This window comes from Squalius cephalus, assembly GCF_949319135.1.
Source record: "Squalius cephalus genome assembly, chromosome: 7".
NCBI lineage: Eukaryota > Metazoa > Chordata > Actinopteri > Cypriniformes > Leuciscidae > Squalius > Squalius cephalus.
In genome coordinates this window covers 34,109,881-34,136,737 of record NC_137128.1, presented here as the reverse complement: position 1 = coordinate 34,136,737, position 26,857 = coordinate 34,109,881, and the positions used below count along the sequence as shown (strand labels likewise).

At 37.5% G+C, this 26,857-nt stretch overlaps 1 protein-coding gene across 1 annotated transcript; it reads left to right on the top strand.

Annotated features, from left to right (window-relative positions):
• Positions 1 to 3,375: 3,375 nt before the first annotated feature.
• gng7 (guanine nucleotide binding protein (G protein), gamma 7) lies at positions 3,376 to 26,857 on the top strand. Its single transcript, XM_079875675.1, has 4 exons — positions 3,376 to 3,833; positions 7,024 to 7,085; positions 23,820 to 23,941; positions 24,813 to 26,857. The coding sequence occupies exons 3-4, from the start codon at positions 23,861 to 23,863 to the stop codon at positions 24,936 to 24,938; spliced, it is 207 nt and encodes a 68-aa protein (XP_079731801.1). The 5' UTR covers positions 3,376 to 3,833; positions 7,024 to 7,085; positions 23,820 to 23,860; the 3' UTR covers positions 24,939 to 26,857.

Genomic DNA, 26,857 nt, shown 5'->3' with positions numbered 1-26,857 from the left:
TATACGTAACAATGATAACTGTGCTAATTAAATACAATATCAACCTTGACCAGTTGAACAATACAACATGAAACTGCTCTTTTAATTCTATTAAATAGATCATATAAAATTACATAAATTGTTCTTGAACTGACCAAAGTATTTAAAGAGAGAAGGCTACATTAAAAACATACATGTTAACATTAAATCCACTATTGTTTTATATAGAATTATTCTATCTATACAGTATTTAATGCAATTACATCAGAAGTAACGAATTAAATTACAGAAAAAATAAGTGTAATCCCTTACTTTACTGTTTCAAGGGAAAAGTAATTTAAAAAAATGGTTATCATTTAATAAGCGACATGCAATTACCGTCTTGGGTGCAAATATTAATGTCAAATTTAAACCGTGTAAATGTCAAATGTAAAAAGTTGCCAATTTCTTTCCGATTCTAAAGATTTGAATGATCTACTGCCTTTGTATCTCACGCAGGCAATCTGCAGGGAGAGAGGAGAAACATGGCAAGTTGAATCAAGAGCTTCACTAGAATCAAACCAGCAGCACAGAACAAAACAATGGCTGCCAGGGAACCTGCATGAATCAACTCTCCTGACTGTGATCCACTGCTTCATTCTCTTCTCTCTCCCTCTCTCTCTTTACCCCCCGCCTCCCAACAACTGCACCACCTCATTCCTTTCTCAGCAGTATTGCAGTTTCCATGCAGACTGTTAGATGGACTGCTGCTTTCTGAGAGAGAGAGGAGAGAGAACTGCATGACTTCAAAGCATGAGAAAATGATAGGAAATATACTGCCATCAGCAAAATTTCATTTTCCAGAGGACACACAATGCAGTAAAGTATCTTCCATCCCCATTTACTATTAATACATCCAAGTTACTGTAAAAATACAGAAACTATGCTGTGCCAAGTCAAATGTTAGCACAAGTCATTTGGGACCTTTGAGAATCCAAAGGCACAATGAGAATCCTGGGGATCCTAAGGGAGGCTGTGAAGTGAAGCAGAAAGAAAAGACAAATCGTCCGCACAGTCCTTGAATAAAACAGTAGAGTGTCTCAAAGCAAACAGATAAAGGTAAACATCTACAACATTTACGAGCACAAAACTCAGGTGGATACATGGGTCAATTTTTATGTATTTCATAATTTAAAAAGGCCTAATATAGATTTTGTTTTAAATTTCAGATGGCTTAGTAAACAGGTAACCACAAACTCAAACCTGCTTCCTGCTTGGACAGTGAATGTAAATGCAACTCCCATTGGACACTCTTTCGATATTCTGTGCTTAAAGGGGCATTATGTTAGATTAACAGTCCACTACGTGATTAGCTGCCTATAATAATGTCTTTTGAACTGCCACAGGGTACAGTCTCTTAAACTGCCCTGACTGCATTTTAAAAGCTTTGAAAGACCTAGTTCGGATGGGAACTGTAGGGCTTTATTATTAAGGCTGGCTCTGATCAAGTGCCAAGTGCCAAATTTGCCTGGAGGTGCAGATCCACCTACAGTAGCCTATATCTAACACATAGGGCTTACTCATGGAAGCAGAACACATCCCACTGAAGCCTGCATTTGCAGTTGTGTACGCAACAATAATACCAATGGAATAGCAATTTGCAAGGGAACTCTGAGAGTTTGTTTTTAAAGGGATAGTTTACCAGAAATGAACATTTTGTCATCATTTATTCAGCCTCATGTCATTCCAAACCCAAATTACTTTTCTGTGGAACATTAAAAATAACATATTTTGAGGAATGTGTCAGTGTTTTGGTCCATACAATGGTCGTCAAGTGGTAACTGAAACGGTTTGGTTACATTCTTCAAAATATCTTCTTTTATTCCACAGAAGAAAGAAAGTCATAGAGGTTTGGAATGAAATGAGGGTGAGTAAATGATGACAGAATTTACAATTTTGGGTGAACTCTTTAAGTGCTACTATGCCACCAAGTGCTATTTTTTTCTATGTTTATGTTACTAAACTTACTATCCAATAGTATCATTTTCAATTTTACAAGTAACTACAAAGACTAATTAAGGCTACTTATTCCAATATAGTCCAGTCATTTTATGAAAAAAGGTTGAACAAATTGCAACAGAAGCAAACTCAACTGATTCTGTATCCTCAATATGTCCTGAGTAAGGGGAAAAAAAGCCCTGAAGAATCCCATTAGGGGAATGTTTTGAAAAAGACCCAAATATAGCCTATTCATACGCCTATTCATTCTTTTTCTTACGTGAATAGGGTACACATTTTAACCTTTAGATATCACCATGAAAATTACTGAGTTGATTACTTACATCAAGACAAACAAAAAATGTATTACACGTTTTTTTTAAATCGTTGGTTAACATGGACAAACGGTGCATAATCTAAATACGTATGTGCTAATTTGTATAAATACCACAACAGATCTAAACATTGGGTATAGCCAGGTGAAAATGTCTTGTTGAATCTTGTTGACTTATAACAGTAAAATACTTAATGTTAAGGTCTGAATGGAACCCATTTAGGCTACCCATGAGCATTAACACATAGAGGCAGGAAGAAGTACTTTAGAAACCAGCCTTTATTGCAATTTGTTGCAATTTGTTCAAGGTTGAACCCCATTTTGGCTTAAAATGACTGGACTAATATAGCAACATTTCTGATATAGGCATATATGGCAAGATGGAATAGAAACTTAAATAAATGCTATCAACTGAACAAGTAGTACTGAAAATAGGTACCAGCAATGATTGAATTCAATACACATTCAAACGGTTTTGAAAACAAACAATGGAATAATGACTAGTTGCTAATGAACTGCTAGTATCTCATTAATATATACTGACTTAGCTAACAGATGCTATATTTGGAATAAAATTTTGTAGATTATATTGCTATAACAAACATGTAATCTATAGTTAGTCTTACTAGTGAAATTAAAAAAGGATTCTAGCAACAATTTGATTACTCCCTACTAGTATTTAAAAAAACATTTTTAAAAACAAGTAGCCTAGTCTACTAGCCTATATCATAAACAGACCACAGTTAGTTTTAAGGAATAAATGTTATTTGTGTGTTTTTTTAGAACAACAATGAAAGTGGCAGCTACAAAACAAGAAGGAAACAAAAGGGAAAATAGGAGTGTATAACTAGAAAAAATAAATCAAATATCAAAGAAAAAGATAAAGGACTTGCATATTTTGATCATTGTTAAAGACGTCTTAAGTAAATAGTTAATAGCCTAATAAAAAATAGTCAGCAAGCAGAAAATACAATAATCTGTGTTAATTTTAATAAAAATTGAACAAGAAGATATTAATGAAATTAATTATCGTCGTTCTTCTTCCATGTGTGAACAGAGTTTGTACACTAGCGCCCTCTTGGGCCAGTAGGCGTTACTGCATACTGCGGTGGAAGACGGGATCGAGTTCGGTGCGCCCAAATGTGTAGGCTAATGAAGACGGGGTCGATGAACCGCTGCGTAAAGTGTACTTCTTAAACCGCTCGGCAGCTCAAAACCCCCAAAAATCCCATCGAGCAGCGAAACAGTTCACCGACGGACGCAACCAAACCCGTAGGCACCCGATGAGGGTGGAGAGGGCAGAGCTGGCGAAACTGATTGGTTTTCGATTTTAACGAAGAGCCGCCTTATTTGACTCAGAACCGACTCAGGTTTTTCCCAGGAGAGAAAAGCAAGTTTGTGTGCGAGAACGCTGTCACCGGTGGTGGGGGGACTGACTGGGTGGACACTGGTGCACGGAGGGGGTGGTGTTTGTTTGGAAGGGGGGGTAACAATCTGCGCGAACCTGGCCCTTTAAATTACCTCCACAATCACTGTAGACGAGGTGAGTATACAACAAGCTCTTATTTTCTTCCTTGCTTCCTTCCTTCAGGTTTGTAATCGAGCATCCGTTTGCTTTGCCTAAACGCCTGTGTTTTTCAACGCGTTTGCGTTATAGGCAGGGCGCGCGGCGCGGCGCTCCACTCCACCGGTGTCACGAATCCGAAACCGCTTGAATTTTCTGAGCGTTGTCCGGTGGGGTGGGGAGTGGGCTTCGCATCAATAATATTTAGTAGACTGTGCATTTTATATGTCTGCTTTAAAAAACGCGAGGGCAAGATTGACATTTGGGTGTTTGCGTGAATCAATCTTTGCGCTCTGGCTCAAACTAAAGCTTAACAGGCGAGAAGAAGCTTTCCTGCGCCTCCTGTCAACACCTTTACGCCTTACATATTCTCTAATTCTGTGGCAGATATTTGCAGCGCCGGGTCATTATAGGTTTGTACATTGTATACATCGTTTGAAGAAGTCTTCAGAGCTATAGGCAAGGAGGCGTACATTCTGTACCGTTTGTCAAAATGCCCGCATTGTCTTTCCATCAGTGTGAGCAAGGCCTACCAACAGCAACAACAGAGCTCTGGAGCAAAATGCTGTGCGTTATGGCAGAAATGCAACTGCCTGCACTTTTGCATCGTTTTGGGCTGATTTAATGTGACGATTTCATGATATAATATTGGCTGAATGCAGTTACTCTTCTGGACTTTACATAAAAACCCAGAAACAGCCGAGCAGCACCAGTAACAGCTCCACAGGCCTGCTTTTCCTTATTTTAATGCTGTAGTTCACTGACAAGGTTGTGCATAATTTAATTGGCTTATGCGTTTTCTTTCTATAGCACTTTTCACCAAACATCTCGTTCATAGTAGCTGTACAGAATTTCATCTAGTGAACCCACTGTGGCAAGGGAACAAAAAACTCCATAAGATGTTTAGGTGAACGGGGAGGTTGGACCTTGAGAAGAACCAGACTCAGCTGGGGGAGCCCATCCTCCTCTGTCAAGGCTATTACAATATATGTGCATATGACAAATATGTTTTAGTTACATAGTGGTTATGGTTATTACTAGTCGTGTTTAATCACATTTAGATAACTTAAAGATAATGAATAATTTATAGGCAGTGGTCAGAGAAGCATCTCTAATAATAAAATATAATATAAAGCAATAACTAGGTTCCCCCCAAACTGAAAGGGCAAGTCGATTCAACAGATTAAGTATTTGATTTGCTCTTGTCAATGGAATGTATTACATTTGCAGAGCTGATGTATCGCTCCTGTATGCCTGTTATAGAAAGTGACCTCATGGTGAGCCATTATCACGATTTTGGCAATATTACCATACTGAGCCACAGAATTCACAGTGTGCTAGTACACAGTGCACTTGGCCTGGTTAGATTCACTACAAAGTCCAGTCTGCCATGTCTTATCAATGTATCTAATGCTGTATACTCTCCTGACAGATGCTAAATGTATTTCAGGGCGGTTATATGTCACATTGTCTAAGTGCAGGTGCAAGTACCACCTCCCCCTCCTTTGTATGTACAAAACATAATAATATAAAGGCACATGCCCGTATTGGTTTTGTTTTCATTCGGAACTCGTGCTTTGTAAAAGAACGGTTATTTGATCTGATAAAGTTTCTGATAATGTGCAGAATGTATGTACTGTATGTCTATATATATCTCAGTATATACACATTATCAGAAAAAAAATGTGTAGTGTGTATATATTGATTGTATTACCAAACATACAAAGTCTTTAAAATCAGTTAGCTCAAGCTAATCAGATGGCTTGAAGTGACCTATATTTTCCCAGTATGAAGTCTTCCAGGGACATGAATATAGTTACAGCTGGACCTGCTACTGTGCACTAATTACAGAACCGGCTCTCTCACTTATTCCACAGGAACCCTAATTAAAACATACATTTCTTTTAGACAGTAGATATATTTTCTGTGTACAGTAACAGATGGGTAGTGAAATGCAGTAGGTATATCAACTGGTCCAGCCACTTTGTTTTGCTTGGCTAGGATCATACTCAGAGCTCCACTGAATGAGATGAGATTAATAATTCATAGGTTTTGATTTTGCCGCTTCACATCTCTCTCTCTCTCTCTTTCTACTGTGGTTTGCCTGGTTGGAAATATTTGTTTTGACAACATGAATAATGGTTATAGCTGGAACGCACATTATTTCACCATCTCGTGTACAACTTTGAAACTGTATGATGAAAGTGCGGCCAGTTATGATTAGACTATAAATATGTTGGGTTAATTTATTTTTAATGCAGTATTGCATATTCATAGGATTGATTTATTGTAAAATGTTTAGCTATTAAAACAAAAGTCCCTTTTGTATATACATACTTTTTAGTGTGGAATAGGATTTTTTTTTTTTTTTTTTATCATAATGCCATAATGATATAATTTAAGTCAATGATATTCAAACTTTAACTGGCATTAATAGTTGCAAAGAACAAGAGGATTATAAAGTAAAGGTTTTCACAATTATGATACTGTGTTAGCCAAGGTGTACCAGCACAGTCAGTAACCCATTTGAAAATAAGGGTAGAATTTACAGTATGTTTACACTTGCTTAGATAAAGCCTGTCTGAGCATGTTTCTGTGTCATGATTAGAGAGGGATAAAACAAAACCTTACAGACGGTGGTGGGGCAGATTAATTCTGCATAGCTACTAAAAGCAGACTAAAATGTCAATAATTCTGCTAATTCTGACCTAATCTGTATTATATAAATTATATTAGTGGCCTTGCATCAGGACACTGCCCTCTAGTGAATCAAATGGAACAATTTTTGTTCATTTTATTTTAACATATTAATGTTAAAGTGTTTAATATGTGTTTAATAATAAAACACTTAAAATGTTTATGAATTATGATATTATAATGTTTTTTTAAATACGTTTTTTGCTATGGTTGTGTGTGTGTACGTGTTGATGTGTTGTTTGTGATGTGCTTTTTTTTTTTACTTTTTTGTTCCTTGTTATATCTAACTTTTTTATTGCAATATATCAGTTGTAGCAATACCTACTTTTATTCACAGATCAAATGTTAATATGGAGTAAGATTATGTAGTTCCCACTCAAATAGATGGTCAAATGGGTAAATAACATGTTACATAACATGAATATTTTCTGGTTCCAATAAATGATATGTGTATTGTGTTTGTGTTTTCTAGACAAGCAAACTTACCTACAAGTACCTGAGCCAGCTTTGGTCTACAGCCTCTCCATCATCCAGGTAAGACAAATTCCAAATAAAAGTTATACTGATCTAACTAAGAATGTAGATACAGGTTATGTTTGTACTTAGTTGACAGGGAATTTTATATATTGGCATACAGGAAATCTGATGCAGCTTGACCACATGGGGGTGTCAATGTAACAATATTTAACTGATTCATGCATATACTCTCTGCAGCCTACAATGAGCTGTGTCCATAGCAACCACCCAGTCCACAGTTCAGTTTTGATAATAGAGATAGATGAGGCCTCATTGTGGTTCAGTGCTGATATATAGACAGTTCATGTGTACATGCTTCTAAATTGGATATCGCTTGTCATTGACATGTTGTTTGCACATTTGATAAAAGATAGGAATTTGTTTTTTAATGTATGAATTAAAAAAAAAAATCAAACAATGAAAGGAGAGCTACAATCATTTTGAATTTGCATTGTTAACCATACTTGAACTGCATTTTTTTATGTATAGCTACAAGTTTTTGTTTGTAGAATCAGGGTACGTTTACACGACAATGATGTACTAAAAACAGAAACGTTTTTCCTTTACGTTTTTCACGTAAAGACGACACTGTTGTCAAAATCCACATCGATCCACAAAAATGACAAAAAATGCTGTATTATTCATGCCATGCCAGTAGATGGCGGTGTCATTTTGTAAAGAAAAACTATGCGGTTATATAGACCGAAGACGTAATACGCATGAGCATTTTGTAGTTTACACAGAGAAGAAAATCGTTTTCAAAAACTTGCGTTTTCAGGCCACCAAAATGCTATTGTTGTGTAAATGTACAGCCAAAACGCTTAAAAAGTTTCAGTGTCGTGTAAATGCCTCCTCAGAATTATTTTATCGCTATCATGCACATTAACGATTACCAGTCACCGGTTTTCCTTAGGTTTATTTGTTTTGGAATAACAAAATAGGCCATTAAACAAACCACTATTGGAGGTAGTTGTTTCTAAAATAGACTTAGAAACAACGAACATTGTGTATACTTGATTCTACTCCATGAGTGTTTGTAGTTTGGTTGGCTTGGTTTGTTTGGTCTGGACCAAAAAAAAAACATTTAGTCCTGGTCCGCTTAGCATTCAGATCGCCGTTTTTATCGCCAAACCTAAAGGCATAGGGATACTGTCACAACCTGATTGGTCGGCTTTTATGACATATTGCCTATTGGGAGACAGAACTTACCAAACATCCAAAACCATGCTGTGTGTGCTGGGCTAAATGTGCTTGTTGTATGTGCATAGTCCACATAAGATGGTATTTTGACCAGCTGAGAACTCGTGAAGAGTTTATAAAATGTATGTAGAAGTCGTCATAGTTGGGTAAACAGTATACCGGTGAATGAGAGACTACATTAAATATATTTTTGTGTTCTAATTTGCTCAAATAGCAAAAGAAAAACTCCACAATAGTGTTTTCACAACTTTCAAAAATATAGGGAGAAAATAGAAAGAGATTGATAACGGCAGCAGTTAGAAGAGAGAAAGACTTTACACAGTCTCTGTATTAGAAACACCTAATCAAAATATTACAATTTGATGCAAAGGTAATATAATACAAAGTATAGTGTTACAAATGCACATACATTTAAAAAAATAAAATCTTTGCAGGATTTACGATGCAGTTAAAACACATCACCACATTCTGTGAAAAGGGTCCATATAGATGCCTCATTAGCGGCTGTTTCTGTGGGCTGCGATACGTAAGCCTTAGAAAGCTTTTCTAACAATATAAATCTTTACTATCACTTTTTATCAATTTATCTTATCCTTGCTGAATAAAAGTATTAATTTCTTTACAATAAAAAAAGAAAAAATATGACTGACCCCAAACTTTTGAAGGGTAAGTGTATATTGTTACAAAATTGTTTTAAATAAATGCTGTTCTTTTTAACTTTTTCTCCATCAAAGAATGTATTCTAGATTAAATTTAGAGTATTCTAAAATAGAAAACCATTATTTTAAATTGTAATAATATTTCACAACATTACTGTTCTTTCTGTATTTTTGATCAAATAAAGAGACTTCTTTCAAAAACATTAAAAATAGGAATGTGTTCAAACTTTTAACCTGTACTGTATGTATAATTTGGAATCTTGAAAATCTTTACAGTAAATTTGCAGTTGTAAATTCACAGTTAACAAACATGTTTTGGAATATGCTAATATTATATAAATACCATCCACAGAGTTCAGTAGTCAGGGATAAAGAGTGCCACATATATACTACACCACAGAGTGGCAGTATAGGACTTCACTGCAGAGGCTCTGCTCTTGTTTTCCACTGTGATTCCATCTCTAGTTACATCCTGCTCGGTCTAGACGGGACAAAACCCCTGACCAGATTCCTGCTGTCTTGCGTCAGCTGACTGACTCACAGACTGTGGGGGGAAAGTATGGGGTCCCGTTTGGAAAAAAACATGCTTCAGGGAAAACACCTTCTGAGACTTCAGTCTGAATTTTGCACAAACACGGTGTCTGGTTTTTTCTAGAGATGATTTTTTTTTAGGCAGACAGGAAATGTACTGTAGGGACTGTGGTAATTTCTGTTTTTGCCATCCGGTGACTAGATGTCTGTCAGTGACTGATAGACTGTCGGTCAGGCTCAAGTCATGCATTTCTTGCACTGACTTACAGACTAAACAATGAGCTATTGAATAATTCCATATGTAATATGGAACATAGCAACTCTCCAGCTAGCATGTGATATAATACATGCAGTAAATTCAATTCTAGCTTTTCAGAATGCTCAAAATATGAGAAAGGGCAGTGCTGAAAATAGCTAGAACCTGTGATAGATTTTGTAATGTTTTGCAAGGTTGTTATTCAACAGATGGATGTGGTGAATACCCCGCACTTAAGTCCTTTACTTTGTCTGTGTTGTGAAAGAGCTGAGCGTGTTATGAAAGGCTTGGCGAGAGAAACAGTTCAAAAAGTGCTGGGTCATGATGACTGTGATATTTATGTAGTGAGCTTTCAAAATATGAGTCAGCACCTCAGCTTTTTTCCTCCCCGTTTCCAGCAGAGTGGATGAAAAACTTTGACTAACTGGCATGCATGTCATTTCATATTCCTCAGGTACATGCCATGTGCCGGTAATAGTTGCATAAAGAGTCGGTTGTGGATCTCCTGGGATTTCACTCAACTCGTAACAGCTTATATCACATCCCTGAAGCAGCCTCACATGGCAGGATTATGTAGCAGGTTTTATAGTGTGCTATATAATAGGTTTGCATCTAAGACAAAGAGTGGCATGCCAAGTGCTGGAGATGCAAGCATCTTATCCAAGCAGCTCATCCAAAGATAATGACTAATATGTGTGATTTGGACTCTGTAGCATTAAGAGTCCGTTGTTATGTTCACCACTGCCTCTTCACAATCTCCTCGGCATTTAGTAATCCCTATTCAGCTCGTCAGTTGGCCGCATTCCTGCTGCTCTGTACTCGCTTTCATTTTTTTGTCGTTGAAAAGGGGAATGTGAGTAACGGTTGCTGATGCACTCCCTCCTCCTGCCTCTCATACTGCGCTCACATACTCCCCAGCATATAGATCAGTCTCCCACTCTCACCTACATGTGCGGCCCACTCTAGCTCATGCATCGCATACTACATGCGCACTACCGCCTCCATCACTCCCCCTCCTTCTATATGGTGTTTTATTTAATGCTGTTTTAGTTGGCAAAATATGTTGCTATGCACATTTGCAGGGATCTCATAGTTGCGTTATTAACAGTAAGACAAATATAACATATAATCATATAATAATAATGATAAACATTATGCATTATCCTATTTAAGTGTAATTAATTATTATCATAAAGCATTCATTGTTGGAATAGTTAAAAACATGAATGTGTAGTAGCAGTATGCTAGTACTTCCATAAAGTGTTACAGCAAGTAATTGAATATTTCCTGTCATAACTTGCCCCAGGCTCTGTTTGCATTGCAAAAATTCATTTGCATGGAAGGTTTCATCCATGTCTGTGATACACTTCTGGTTAGAGGAAAGACACATAGTTTGAATAGTTTCAAGTTCCAGTGAACTACTGAAGTGCTGCAGGAATGCCGCTCTCATTTGTAGCGTTCCTCTTTCTGGAATTGTATTCATTCTCTCTTTGTAAAACTAAAGCTTAGCCAGTTGTTTGTTTTTGTTTGATTTGGGTTGCACACCGAAAGGAATTGTCCAGGAGGTGCATTATATGTTCAGACTTGATTATTACAGTAGAAACATAACAAACTGTTTTTATCCTATTATTCTCTCCATGTTCTAGCTGATTTGATAGCATAATCAGTGTTTTAAATGTCTTGTCTGGTGTACTAGCTTTAAGCTACTGTCTGTCCTGCTTTCTAATCCTTTATGTAAGGATTCTGCAGCATCATTGAACTCAAAGTTCAAGCATTCATGTTGCTATCTGTTACCTTTCCGAGTAAGCCAGCTGTATAATGCGCAAGTCAGCTGATATCCAAATATAGGAACACAGGCTGTTTGTTAGTGTTTCACTGTTCATGTGAATTCTGAACTGTTTTGCATTGTGGCTGCATGTTACTAAAATGGGAAATGTTCAAAATTGCTTACCATCATATACTGTAACTCATTCTGCATTTTGTTTACTGTATTCATAGAATGCATGGATTATATAATACATGCCAAAATGTGCATACAACCCATACAATTCTGTATCCCACAATGCAATGTGCTTGACTCGACCTTCCACTGCTAGTGAAGCAAAGTGAAAGTGATGTCAGATGTTATTTATGTATTAATATGTGTTTTCTTTCTCATTATTGGATCAGGCTGCATTGAGTTCAGACATTTGGAGACAACAAAGGGGAAAATGCATAAAAATATAATTGGTGTTAAGTATTATTAATAATTAATCTTACTTTTATTGTAAATGTAATTAATACATTTAAATGAATGTATTATATAATAATATAATATTAAAATGTTGTTTTATTTATTCTTATTCTCTACATTAAAATAACAAGTAATACATAGTATAATTTATTGTATTAGGTATATTAATATATGAATTATTATAAAATATTTATTGTTGGATACGGTTTCATGTGCTATTTCATACAAAAAGCAGTATGATAGTTTCTATCTGTCCAGCACAGCAAAGCTCAGGTTACTCTTGCAGTGTCTTTCAGGGAAATTTCCTCAGCCGGTTAAAATCAGTTGTGAATTTGTAATTGAGGTTAAAAGTGATCATAGATGCCCTTATGAATAGTTACCAGACATGCAAACTTTCTCACATTTGAGGCGTTTAAAAATGAGACGGGTGTGCCGAGGCTAGTTATGCAGCGGGAGATATTGCGGTGACTAACCCGTGACCATTGGACCACGAGACTCAACTTTGACCCAAGACTGACACAAGTTGACCCTTCCCTTGACTAGACGAGGGAATCCTGGCTGAGTGCGCACAGTCACGGGTACGGGGTGCTGCAGCTGACACCTGGGTGTTTTGCCACCAACACACTTTTCAGTCCCACGGCCAAACACTTGAAACAACAAACTCTCTTGTATGGCTCTCTTATATGAAATTACTAATCATGCTCCTTTTCTTTTCAGCACCTTTAAAGGCTGGGCAGATATGTTGGTGAGGTGATAAATCCAGTTTTCCTCTCGTACTTAAGCAAGTAGGTTAAGCTCCCAGTGCGTGACTGACCTAATTTAAGGGCATTTCCACGTTCTGTACATGTTGAAGATTTCAGGGAAGAGGTGTGGCTTCCCAACCCTGAGTCCTGTCCTGCAAACCAGGGCCAAAGGTTTAGCACTCATGCATAAATGCTCAGGAAAGGCCATTTTCATGGGTTTCGGTTTGATCTGGGGCTGCATGATCGATATATATATTTATTTATTTATTTTTTCTCCTTGATAGTATGTTCTTTATTGCATTAACGCATTATTTGCATAAAATTAAAATATTTGCGTGATGCATTTAATAATTTATAATAATTTTGTATTTAATTAAAATAATTTAGCAATACATTTAATAATTTATTAGTATTTTAGTATTACATTTAATTTATTATTCATATATTTCAATTTAAATGGAAAGATTACTTTGATAAAAAATTATGATGCTATAATTTAATTTATTTCTGCATTATTTCATTGCTGTTTTCATGATCACTTTTATCATTGTCATTTTTATAGTTAATTGTGCAGCCCTAGTTTGATCAATGTGAAATGCAAGAGAAAGGACATTTAATTTAAGATAGAATAGGTCAGAATCATGCATTTGAGAAAAACAAAACAGCATTGTTGGTACTTGACCATGCCTTTACATGTAGTTCTGCAATAAAGGAAGAGGCTCAAAGACGGTTTGTCATTTGTTTACATGCTTCAGGTCAAGGAAATGTTTTGCATAATTTACTTTTTTTTAAAACATTTACTGGTAGAGTTTTTTCTGACTGCCTTCAACAACAAAAATACTTCACACCTAGTCACCTGTCCTGATAACATATCTAATTGGATCAACCTTGCAGCCTTTCCACTTAGGTCTTTTGCATGTAAACAGTCCCAATTCCCTGTGCTCTACCACATGCACCCGCCTGTTTGGATAAAGAAGTCAGTTACACCCTTTGCACTGAGGGTGGCTTGTTTGGGAAAGCAGGAGTGAGGTTTGACACCTGTGCAGCTGATATCTGCAACAGCCCTTCTCAGCGGGAGTCCGATGGGGACCAGGTCAGAAATCCTCTGCCATGCATGTGAACCGCCTGCTTTACGCAGTTTCACGACAGAGGTGTGAAGCGGCCTGCCGTATATCTCCCTAACGCCCTGCTGTTTTAGGTAGCGACAGACGCAGAGAGCGACCCTAGACCGACTCTAAACATTCCGTCTCATTCTCTCTCTCCCCCCGGTCACCATTTATAAAACTGTGTGACATTAGTGAATGGTCACTTTATTAAAGCTGCCTCCATTCCTGCCATAGTAATTATCAAGATTTGTCTCCATTACAAGTCATGTGCAATTGATTCCATGTGCTTCAGTTAGGAAACGTCTGTCGTACAATAATGACTTGTTCTACCTAAGCGAAGGCATTTTAATCATTTTGTGCCTTCTACTCGACTACATGCAGATAAATCAGTTACTCTGGAACGGGAACTGTGCTATTTGTTGGTCTATGTACATATTCGTGAGATATAACTTAATAAAAAAGTCTAGGTTAATGACAGTAATTTTAATAAGCTTGCACCGCTTTTTTGTCGTGATTTGTTTAACTGGAGTCGCCATAAGCATCGCTAGCATTAAACAAATATTATGGAAATTATTCTTCCTTTATGTTGATTGTACAATAATTTTAGCATTCAATGTGAAGATACATTTGCATAGTCTGTGCACATCAGTGTTACTTTACTATTATTTATAGTTTTTAGTTTGTTTTAGTTATTTTGCAGTATGCTTGTCATTTTTATTAGTTATTACTATTATATTTTAGTTATTAAATATTTATTTTTATTTCAGTTTTAGTCATTTTGGTACTTCAACTTATTTATTTGAGCAAGTTTTTCATTTAATATTTACTTTTTTATTTCAACTTTATTTCAATTAATGAAAACAATGTTTAATAGTTTTATTTAACTCTTTTAACGTCAATGGCGGGGAAATAGTTAACAATAACATCACTGGTGTACATAAAACCATGGGGTTTATTATTTATTTAATTATTTTATTATCAATTCACATCCGTGTATAAAAAAAATGTAATCTTAAAAATATATATCTTTAGACTCTCCGTTTGTCTGTTCAGTTGTAGTTTGTGGGTTCTCCTGGCATTGGATTAGCCTTAACTGTTTGTAAATTATGTAATCATCACTAAGTCATCATATGTGTTTAAAAATCACAAATCACCTGTGCATGTTTACAATAGGAGAATGCTTTCCTTGAGTGGCTTCATTCCAGCTTTTCACTGCAACGCGTGGGTAAAGCTGCAATAAAGCACTAAGAGTTTATTAGTTTGTTGTTTATGACCATGTCATAGTCATTGAAGAGGTCTATATTTATATTTGAAGAAGGAATGGAGAACATTAGCTGAAACACGTGTTGAACCATGCTAATGTGTCTCTTGTTTGTATACATAGAGCTCGCAGGAGATGCGTGCAATGTGCGTCATGGAGAGCAGATTCAAGTAAAGGAGTGCAGCGGTCAGCGGGGGAGGGTGTCAGCAGAACTTTGGCACTTGTGAGATGTCACAGAGGTCATCACAGAGGTCATCTAGTGTTGTGTTTGGAGAGATAGACAAGTGCTCTGTGGCACTGCAGAACAGCGCGGTCACTTCCTGGAGTTATAATATCAGATTAAAGAGAAAGAGGAAGGGTTTCCCAGAAAGAATGCAAGACTCTGGATCAAAGATGAAACTGGCCTTTCTTGTAGCCTTGGACAGTTTGCATAGTCATAAATTACACTAAGCCTTTTGCAGGTGTTCTGCACAGGGGCGCTGTAACGGGGTTAGGACGATTCCAGGTAGTTATTGGACATATATTTCATTGTGCATACAAAAATGTAATTAGCTTTTTCTTTTATATTTTGAACATTTTGTCAGAACCTCTACTAAATTTTGTTGAAAAAAATTAAATCATGATTCTCAATTTATCCAGAATCGTGCAGCTCTAATGCGTTTTCATTCTGTACATTAAAAATGTTGTGATGTGTAAATTAACTTAAAATCGTTTAAAACTATTGATTTTTGGCTTACCAGCATCTGACAAAACTTTAATACCGTCGTGCATTGCTAATTTATCCCACTAAGTAGCGTAGACTAAAGCAAAATCTGTGTCCTATCTACATTTGAGTGATGGGTTGATGTCATTCCTTTGAAGTCGGCATGAACCGGAAATTGCGATCATCTTTTCTTCCGAGTTATCCGAGTGAAATGGCATCTTAAAAGCACAGAAATGTTGGGCAGGACCTTATTTTTTCTATTGGGAATTGATTAGATCATTGGATTGTTGTTGTTTGCTAATTGCTGCTGGAGGGGAGGGATTATTGCCCCGCCCCCATAAAGAGACTGTGAAGGGAAAGTGAAGCTGATCTTTTTGTTAAAAGATTGATAGGGCACATAAATTTAAAAAATGATGCGCACAGTTTAATTATGCTAAACACTACAATATTCTGTAAAAAATACAAATTTTCCATTTTGATTTCATGGTGACTTTAAGTTATCTGTGTTCCCAACAGTGCTGTAGTTTTATCAGAGGGTAAAAGAGGAAAGACTTTCTCAGTGCTCTTGCGTCACAGGCTGCCTTGACCACAAATGTCTCGCGTCATCTCAAATATCTCCTAACCTCCACGCATGTACATTCCCACAAGGACAGACCCAACCACGCTGTCCCATCTAAGTCTCTTTCAGTCCAAACACAGTGTCTCCGTAGCTGGCACAGCTCTGAAAGACATTGAGGAGAACATGGCTAATATTTCCTCCACATGTCATCCTTATCCACAGCTCAAAATGATACATGTGTCATATTTGCTCAACATGTTGCAGACTTTCCAGTGTAAACGGCTGCTCTCTTCAAGGAGCTGGAAAACAGACAGAATGCTATATTTGGTAATGGGAACATTGACTCAGAATCCCCCAGATAAGTGCCAATCGTACTTACTGTAAGCTGCGTTGCACCCCCTAGGAGTTCCCCATTTCCGTCTATTAAGCTTCCTTTGCCCTTATAAGGAAGCGGACCGGGGGAGGAAGTCTTAGTCACTTTCTCAGTTCAGCCCTGTATGCTTGTTTACTGTCTGATTACAATGGTTAATTACTATGCACCTGGCTCTGATTCCAACCTCAAAGGCCTTGTTTGTGTCCAATGTGCACACACATCATGCTAGAACCACATGTTTGCATGAGCGACCCTGTGAGTAAACCAAGTGTCCCGCTTCTAGAGTCACTCAATCACAAAGGATCTGACCGCATAACATTCTCCTGGAGGTCAGTGAATCATGAAAAGGCTGTTATGATTTGTGCCATCTCGTAAATACCCAATTCTCAGAATAGGAAGTGTATTTTTTTTGGTTCCACTGCAGATGTTTATCAGCTCATGCACCTTCCTGAGTCACGTAGAGTTTCTCACGTTTCTAGATCCGGTTTTGGTGCAACCTAATATTTCGTCATTGCAGAAAATGTGTTTATGCTTCAGTTTCTTTCCATGGTTTACTGGAAAAAAATGTCACCTATGAAGTAGATGCAGAGAGGACATGGCTCTCCCACACACGCTTTTTGTGTTTTGACTATATGCACTTCCTGACCTCATCCTCCTGTCACCTGCATTCCAGGTTTTGTAGGGGCAAGGTTATCGTTCATTTTTCTTCCTGCTCAGTTTTAACCTCAACCTCACTTTGGCGAGTTGTCAAAATAGGGGCCTCCTCCCAAGGCACTAGAGAAACATGTTTCTGTGCTTTTCTGGCATTAACTGCCTGTTTTTCCAGACACAGAGCGTTGTGCATATTCATTTGCATTTGGCCTCTAAATAATTTTTTGTGTGTGTGTAATAAATTTCCTCTTCTTGTTGAATTTTGATAAATTAAATCCATTAAAAAAGACATTTATAATGTTATAGAAGATTTCTTATAAATACTCTTCAAATAACTGCTGTTCTTCTGAACTTTGTTCATCAAAAAAAGTATCATGTTTCATGAGCACCAAATAGCATATTAGAATGATTTCTGAAGGATCATGTGACACTGAAGACTGGAGTAATGATGCTGAAAATTCAGCTTTGCCATCACAGGAATAAATTACTTTAAATATATTTGTATTATCTTAGAAACCTTTTGTTTTAAAACGCGTCAAAGATTCACAATATTTCTGTTTTACTGTATTTTGGATCAAACAAATGCAGCCCTGGTGAGCATAAGAGACCAAGCTAAAAGAAAAAGGCCAAGCTCAAAATGCAACATTGTTTTTTGCTCCATCTTTCTCTATACACCAATGGACCTACAAATTATGTTTTAAAGTATGTTGCATGTTGCATTAGTATCCCATTAAGAGTATTTATGGCTTACATGTGTTGTGAAAACTGGATTTGTGGTCACAATAGCTTCTTGTAACTTTCAACACAAATTGCATCGGACCGCATTCCTACAATTCCTCTGAACGTTTAAACAAATGCTTAAGAAATTCCTTAGCAACCATTTTTCACTGTATGACCATTTAAAGTTATTATCATAAAGTGCCTTGACTTGAGCCGTTCAAGCATTTTCAAATCTCTCTTTTGTTTGCCTTTTTGTTAAACAAGTTTTGAACAGGGTGGTGTAGTACCACGTAGTGATGCACACACCGGCAATGCCAGCTCCACCTGTCTGATCAAACATTTCAGTGGGGTGTTGGAGATGTTGCACCGGTCCCTGACCTCAAGAATTCAACATAGTCATCATTCTAATTAATTTGTAAGCTCCTTATATTGATGCTTGGAAACTTTTTATAATCAAAACGCCACTGAGAACAGTTCCATAATGCTCATTTTTACAGCATCAGGTCTTTGTATTTTTGCATGCCCCATGCGTATGCCAGAACTGTATCAGTGATTGTTCTGCAGGGAACACGTTGTATAAGCCTGTCCAAACAATTTCCACCCACTTCAGTCATTTGTGCCTCTGTCTATTTTTCTGTCTGCCTGGTCATGAGTCTGTCTGCCTTCGGTGTCTCTACAGATCCGTCCCCATTGGTCACACCCAGACACACAGGCACAAGCACACGAATGTTCTGTGACCCCTCTGTGCACATACATGCTGACGTGAGCAAACACTCCCTCACTTGATCTCAGCTGGGAGATGAGAAATCCCATTCATTTCCTCTCGTTTTCCATCCTTTCCCCCCATTTCCCTCCCCTTCAAGTGTGCTGCTATGCTGGGAAGTCCTGTAAGCTGAGGAAAACACTTCTGGCATTTCTGTTGGCCGCTGATCAAGCTGTATGTGTTTTCGGTTTCTGATTCTTGTAAGAAGCTTTGCAGCAGCTGACTGAGCCTGTCAGATTCGGCGAAGGGTGTGGAACGCAACAGTCATTTGGAGTCATTTGTTTAGCACTGCTACATTGTGAACTTGCCATGAACTCCCTGCTCTTATATAGTGTGCATAAAATATAGTGTAATTTTAAATATTCAAGCGCAAAATGACATGAAAGAGAACTCGATTCAATACCCGTGCACTGTGTGAGAAGTTTTGTGTGTGCAACAGACGTCCGAAGCACGCACACAAAAAAGCCGCCTCTTCAGCAAATGCTGAATTGAGTTTTTGTTTTTTACGCTGTATTTCTTTTTTTTAGTTCTCTCCTTGCACTTGAATGGACATATTCACACAAAGTCACGTCGAAATGCCTGTATTGGTGATTATCCTCCTAAACAGTCTGTTGTGTCTCACATGAACGTAAACAGTTGAGAAATAATATGCACGTGTAACAGTATATTGGATCTGTGGAGCTCTTAAAGTGACAGCAGCCTAATAAACCTGCTGATGTCTTTGTCTGGTTGTGCCAATATGGCACAGTATGACAAACAGCAGGGTTTTGATGCTGCCACTTTGGCTTACTGATAATAGTGATGTGCAAAACTTCATATTTTCAACATTGACTACTAGTTGGTGGTAAGCCTGCTTTTTGTCCATGTGTGTTAGCATTGAGGCAAATCAGTTTGCTATTGTTGACAGGAAACTGACCATATATATTGATGACTCATCCTGTACTACACAGATTTTTGATTTTCTGATTTCTGGAGGGTCTCTTGACACTTTTTAATCATTATATATATATATATATATATATATATATATATATATATATATATATATATATATATATATATATATATATATATAATTTTTTTTTTTTTTTCAAATAATGCAGCCTTAGTGAGTAAAAGGGAGAAAAAAACCTGCACTGACCCCAAACTTTTGCACAGTATGTTAAACATCAACTTTAGTTCACGAATGGCCATAGTGTTTACTGCTGCTCATTGAGAAGATGATGAATTTGATTGCATTTTTGTTCTAAGCTAATTTAAGTATTATTATAACTCCTTGTTTAAGTACAGCATAAACTGGTATTAGAAATGATGGAGCAGTTGTTATTTGCAAATGCTTAAGTAATGAGCAGGCACAAATTCCAGTGGCCTGAATAATCCCCCAGGCTCAAATTTTCTTTTGGTTGTCGGTATGAGGCATCTTTCCCCGCCAGGCTCGAAGGGCCGTTGGCCAGGTTTTGTTGACGACCAGAACACTCTCTTTTCTTCTGTCTCCCCCCTCTTTTCCTCCCTCACTCTCCTTGTTTAGAACAGTCATATACGGTATTCCCGCCGAGCACTCAAAGAGCGGCGGGAATGTAGGAAGCATCTGGAGCCTGGTGAGATTACTGAGAGAGCCGGCACGTTGCCACCAGGTGTCCGTTAGAGGCAAGGGCTTTTTGATTTTAATACTACCGCTCGATTTGAAAGCTGGCGGGAACTGCCCCCTCACTTTGAACTCAAGAAAAACGTCTGCCTGCAAAGCCGCACATTTCAGAACAGACTGTGACCAAACAGAATGATGCATACTTCAGATTCTCACTTGACCACTGTTTACATGCTGCATCCTTAATTTATCAGTGCTTTTTGTTTTTTAGATGCTTCAGGGACATTTCAAATGGGTTAGAAGCATGCATAATGTTTTTGATATGGTCTGTAAGTGAATTAATTTTGTTAACATTAGCTAATGCGTAAATGAACAATAAACAATGAATTTAAAAATGCATTAGTGTATATATAGAAATGAACATTTACCTAGATTAATAAATGATGTAAAAGTGTTGTTCAGTGTTAGTTAACTAATTTCAATTCATTACGTATCTATTCACTGAATACATTTTTATTATTGTTGAATATGCAACACCTCAATGTGGCTGAAAATGGAGCATAGGGACTCAAGGGTGGGGTGCAGTTTTCCAGTGCCCCTTCCTCCTCTTTCTCACTGGATCAGAATTCCACAGAGTGGAGAAAGAGATGCCTGTTTTGGAGACTCTCCACAGTTATGCGAAAGAGCATGGTTTGATTGCACGTGAGCCTAATTTCAGCTCAGAGAGAGAGAGAGAGAGAGAGAATGAGAAGTGTGTGTGTAAGTCATGGATAAGGTGAGTGACTCTGAGGAGAAAATAAAGATCCATAGGGAGTTCAGCACACTCAGTGGTGCCTTGTGACACAGTCTAAACCTCTTTGATTTAACCCACTTTTTGTAGAGTAAGTGTGTTGTGAAATGCCAATAAATGCAAATCTGTGACCACACATTGGCAACCCTTTATGGAAAAGTAGTACACTTTAGCATACTTTTAAAAAGAGTACTTATTCTGGAAATAATGTACTTAATAAGATAATTAAGAAAATAAATAAGTCTCATCTGAATGTTAATGCAATTAAATGAAAATATATTAAAGTTTATATTTATATAAAAATGGAAAATGCTTTAGAGTGCTTTTTTAAAACCACAAGTCTATTTTTATGTGCAATATTTCATTACCCACTGCAGTGCTTCAACATGTTAATCAACACATCAGAATAAGTGTACTTTAAAGCATAACAAAATATTATTGTACTAAAATGTACTTTTTTAAATTGACAATGACAATAAATAAAAAGTGCACTTTTTAAAAGTTGTGGTAATAATCAGTCCTGAAAGTGTACTCTTTAAGGACACTTAAGTGGTATTTATTTCATTAATATTAGATTATATGCAATTTTCAGAAATGTATACTTTGAAGAACACTACAAGTGGACATTAAATACAACTAAGCACAGTTCATTTTCACAAGGGTAGTCCAACTGAAATCAGCAGTTTTTTGTGAAGTCAGACTAACAGATCTAGATGCAATGCGATTGCACGTCGGACATGTATTTCATCCTTCAAATATATGATTACACATTGCGTCATGTATACTCAGACAGTAAGATGAAGACTCTACATTAACTATGCAAAAACTAGCTGTAGCTTGGTAAGAGCTGAAAATGTAAACATGCATACATATGAAAGTATAATGCATGCATCTGTGTAGATTCATAATTTCTAGCACATTTCTAGTTGCCAGCTACAAAAACAGTAGCAGTCGTAGTCAATTTGAAATTTGTAGTAGCATATTAAAATCAAATAACCAAGTATTTAGTTGCAACATTCTTATTTATATCCATACTAAAACAAATTTGTCAATGTCAAACTTTTCAGTAGATAAGATTCAATCCCAGCAGCCTACATGGAGCCTACTTGGTACACACTATGGCTCTGTGTGTCCAAAGCTTGTGCCTTTTAGCAGTTTTCCTGTGAGGGTTTTCTTTTTTAAAAAGGAAGACGTGGTTGGAAAAAAATTGTGAAGGGAGACATCGTCCTTTATGCGTCCTGTATGTTTGAATGAATATGCCAATGTATTCTAGAGTGCTGCAATTATGTATGCAGGGCCGCTGTGCATATTTCCTGGAATGCAGCACACGGAGCCGTGAAAGAGACTGTGTTTGCTGTGAGAAGACAAAGCCCAGGCACTAAGCAACATGTGTTTAGAACTACGGCCCCTTCTAGGAACGTCCTGGAATGCCAGGGGTGCAGTGCTGGTTTGGGAGCGCGTGCATGGAGCAAAGGGAGGTGGGGGGGGGGGGGGGGGGGGGGGTCGTATAAGGAGTGTGTTTGTCTCCAGAAAGAACCAAACCTTTCACTGCCTCCAGAGTTTCCTCTGTTTCTGCGGTTACTTTGATAGTCACCTCTTTGTGGGTGTGCTGATACTAAAATGTACTCGATGTTGCTAAGTGGTTCTTAAAATGACCTTTTGGAGGATGTAGCTGTATGAAAAGCTTGTATTTAGCAAATCGCATGACATGAGAAACAGTTTATGCTTTAAAAGGTTTGGGATAATTTGTTGTTCCAAACCTGTATGACTTTCTTTCTTCTGTGGAACACAAAATAAGATTTTTTTCCTCTCTCCATACAGTGGAAGTCAATGGGGTCCAATGTTGTTTTGGATCCCATTGCAAAACAGTTGGAAACTGTTTTTATCCCTTTTTATTTTAAGGGTGTGCATTCATCTTTCCTCACGCATTTTGTTTTCAGAATGTTTGGTCCTAATATAAGGAGGGAGAAGATAAGCTGGTGTGCTTGGCCTCAGAGGACAGCCGCACCTGTTTTCAGTTGTACCGTTAGTCTGATTGATGGGCCCACTGAACTGGGTGGTCTGGACGATTGTTTCTAGGTAGTTGTGTGGTCGGAGCTGTCTGACAAATATCTTGATTTACATATAATTTATATAGGTGAACTATTCTAGAGGCTTGACTCTCTCAAGTTATAAGATATGATTGTAACTTCAAGGGATGGTTAACCCAAAAATAAAAATTCTGTTTACTCACCCATATAATGAAAGTCAGTGTGGTTCAAAACAACATTGAATCCCATTGACTTTCATTGTATGGACAAAAAAAATACATATGATGACATCATCTTTTGTGTTCTGCAAAATACATTATATTTGGAACAACAAGGGCGAGTAAATGATGACCATTTTTAATTTTAGGTGAGCTATCCCTTTAATTATTACACTTTTATTTGTACTCCCTGCTGTCCCTGCATGCCATTTCTAGGTTTTGTTAATGTCTTCTAAAAGTATGTAGTGAGTTTGAAAGCACCTCGAAGAGCATTTTATCTCATTTATTACGTAGATTGTCCATAGGTCATACTGTATGTGCTTTGAATGCTTCTTCCATTTGAATATTGTTTCATCTTTGTTTTCTTGTAGAATTTTCTCATTTTACTCGGCACGATAACCGATGGCAGAGAATGTCGACGACTAATAACATAGCCCAGGCCAGGAAGTTGGTGGAGCAGCTGAGGATCGAGGCAGGCTTCGAACGTATTAAGGTACACAAGGTTACATTTTTTGCTTTCAACCAATAGCAATAGCTTTTTTGCTTTTTATTGATGCATTGGAGGTGTGACATACTGTAGTGGTTACTGCCTTGAACTGTGGTGTTCAAATGCCTCTCTTACAGTATAAGACAGCAGCTGTGGTTGCCAGAAATTCACCATATAAAATGCTGTGACAATGTATTTGATATTATGGGATGCCTGTGATTTTACAGCTTATAACTGTGTAGTGATGTAAGGGTAATATAACTGTCACCTTACTGAAATATGCTTTTTATATTAAAATGTACTGATTACCACCATAATAATACAGGTGGCACAATAGAAAGCAACATGATGAATCAGAGTTTATCATAAGTGGCCTGTCCATAACACATGAGCAATACTCACATATAGACGTGCACAGGCTCATACACACAAATACAAAATTCCACAAGGGTGTTGACAAATATGAAACTAAATAATGCAATAAACAGCAAAAAATGGAACACAAAGAACCATAATGTACATTACTGATGATACAAATAATAAGAAAAAATATGTGTAGTAATGCAGGGACTTTTAGGAGTGTCATTTTACTGTTTTTCACCATAAATGATATGGCGATACTTCCTAAAACCATAAATTTGACATATACCATTGACAACTTTTCACTGTATATGGTAACCAGATAACAGGTATTTATTGCAGCATTTTTAACAGTATTTTTCTCTCAGTATCCCTTTCTCCCCAGTCATTTTTCTATTCTTTTCAAAGTAAAAGTGGCAAAAATAAAATTGGAAGAAAGATTTCTTTATCACTTGCACTCAGATTTGGATGATTTTCTCTCTGTATCACCATCTCTTCCTCTTCCTCTCTCTCTCAGGTGTCTAAGGCTGCTGCAGACCTCATGAGTTACTGCGAGCAACATGCCCGCAGCGACCCTCTGCTGGTGGGGGTTCCCACCTCAGAGAACCCTTTCAAAGACAAGAAGCCTTGCATCATTCTATAGCTACTCTGTCTAGCCCAGCTATCCCAGTCCCACTTTAACCGATGCCCATCCCCAGTCAATGGGCAATTCAGTCCAACACTTCTTTTTACCTGGTATTCTCCAGAAAATAAACGCCACACTCTCTCGGTAAAAACAAAAAGGGGCAATATCTGTATTACCTAGCGTCATGTAGCCCGGCGTTGAGTGAATCTAGATGAATGAATCTGCACAGCACGCCTGTTTACATTCATGCATATAGACGCACTTAACTGGAGGTGGCAGATTTGGGAATTTCTAAACTGTTTTAAAAGATTACTCAGAGACTGAGAGATACTCCAGCATGTTTTTCAGTGCAGCGGCTGACCTTGTTACCATAGGTGATGGAGGAGAGTAGAGGAAGACAGTCATGGTTATGCTGACTGACTAGCTGGCTAGCCCAGTCACACTGTGGTAAACGGTTGATTCGTATTAACCCTGCATTGTTACGTCGAATCTGCAAGCTAAAGGTTCATTTTAGATTTGTATGGCCAAAATTGAATCCAGGTATGCTTACCTTTATCAAAACAGCACATTTCATGTTTTACAAAGGGATTCAAGACATTAACCAGAGTTGCCAATATTTTTACCTTTTTTTTTTTTTTCCTCAGTCTGTTTGTGAGCTGTTCTTTTTTTTTTTTTATTGATTAAAACTCATTAGGCTTAATGCTTTGGTTTTTTTCTAATGTTTATACTATATTTCAGAATTCTCAAACACTAAGTTATAAAGGAATGATTTTATATAATGGAGAAAATATATTTACCTAATCTTATCCTTCCCAGCCCTCTCTTAAAGTGCAGTTCTGTATAAAAATTGCGCCCTGTTATTTGAAATATTAATGTGATATACAAATTTCTTTTGCAACATTTTGCGGTGGTCAAATTTATTGAACGCTGAAGGCCAAAATTTGGTGTCAAATAATAATACATTTTTACAATCCTAATAACAGAGGCTTGGAAATGCCTCATAAAATGTAGTCATTTTAAAGTCAAAGCCCCTGCGAAGGCCATTTTTGTTTTTCTCTGAAACCAAACTTGATTGTAAAATCCATACAGAAGGAAAAAAAAAATGTATAAACTTTCTTTTGGATATCTTCAGAGGTGTTAACTTTGAGAATAGCTGTTTGGATTTGTTTGTTCCAATTTCTTCTTTCTATGGAAACATGGAATCTGGTCATTGAGTATGAAACTGTACAGTGTTTGATAACTAAAGGTCATTCTTTCTTTTTTGTGTGGATGTTTTATCTTTTCGTAATCTTTGTGTAATATTTCCGTTTCTTCAATCATTCATATATAACCATTGAGTTGGTCCTCTTTCAGGCGAGGCAAAAGACACGAGCGAAGGATTTGATGGACTTGTGATAGTAAATGGGTTACCTGCTCCCTGTGAGGGAATGTGGAACAGATTGTTGACACAATGCCCACACAAGGTGCTTAAGGCTTTGTTCGAGGCTCGTTTCATGAGGTGGTCCGTGTTGCTAAGTCTATCTTAAGGGCAATATGTTCAGTGTTATGCAACAGGCCCTCGGTTTGGCTCGGCCTGAGCAGTCACATGCAAAAGATGAGTGGCAAGGTCAACCCACAACTCTAATTGTCCAATGTGCTCTCAGCACATGATGCTCGCAGGCATCTGAGAGTCTATGAGCCACCGAGAGTGACGGTTTTGCATGTGACATGATCCCCAAACAGTCACTCACAGTATTCAGATAAGTGCTAAAAACAGAATTCCCCCACTGTCCCGCTTCGTATGCTGGAAAATAACAACATAGTGCAGGAAAAAGGGTCTCGTTGTGAGACAGAGGGGGTTTGTGCTCCCTGCGGTCCACGGGATGCTATCATCAGCTCCTGTATTAAGAATGACTAAGGCGTGGGAAGGTCACGAGATGCTATGTGTCATCCAGCAG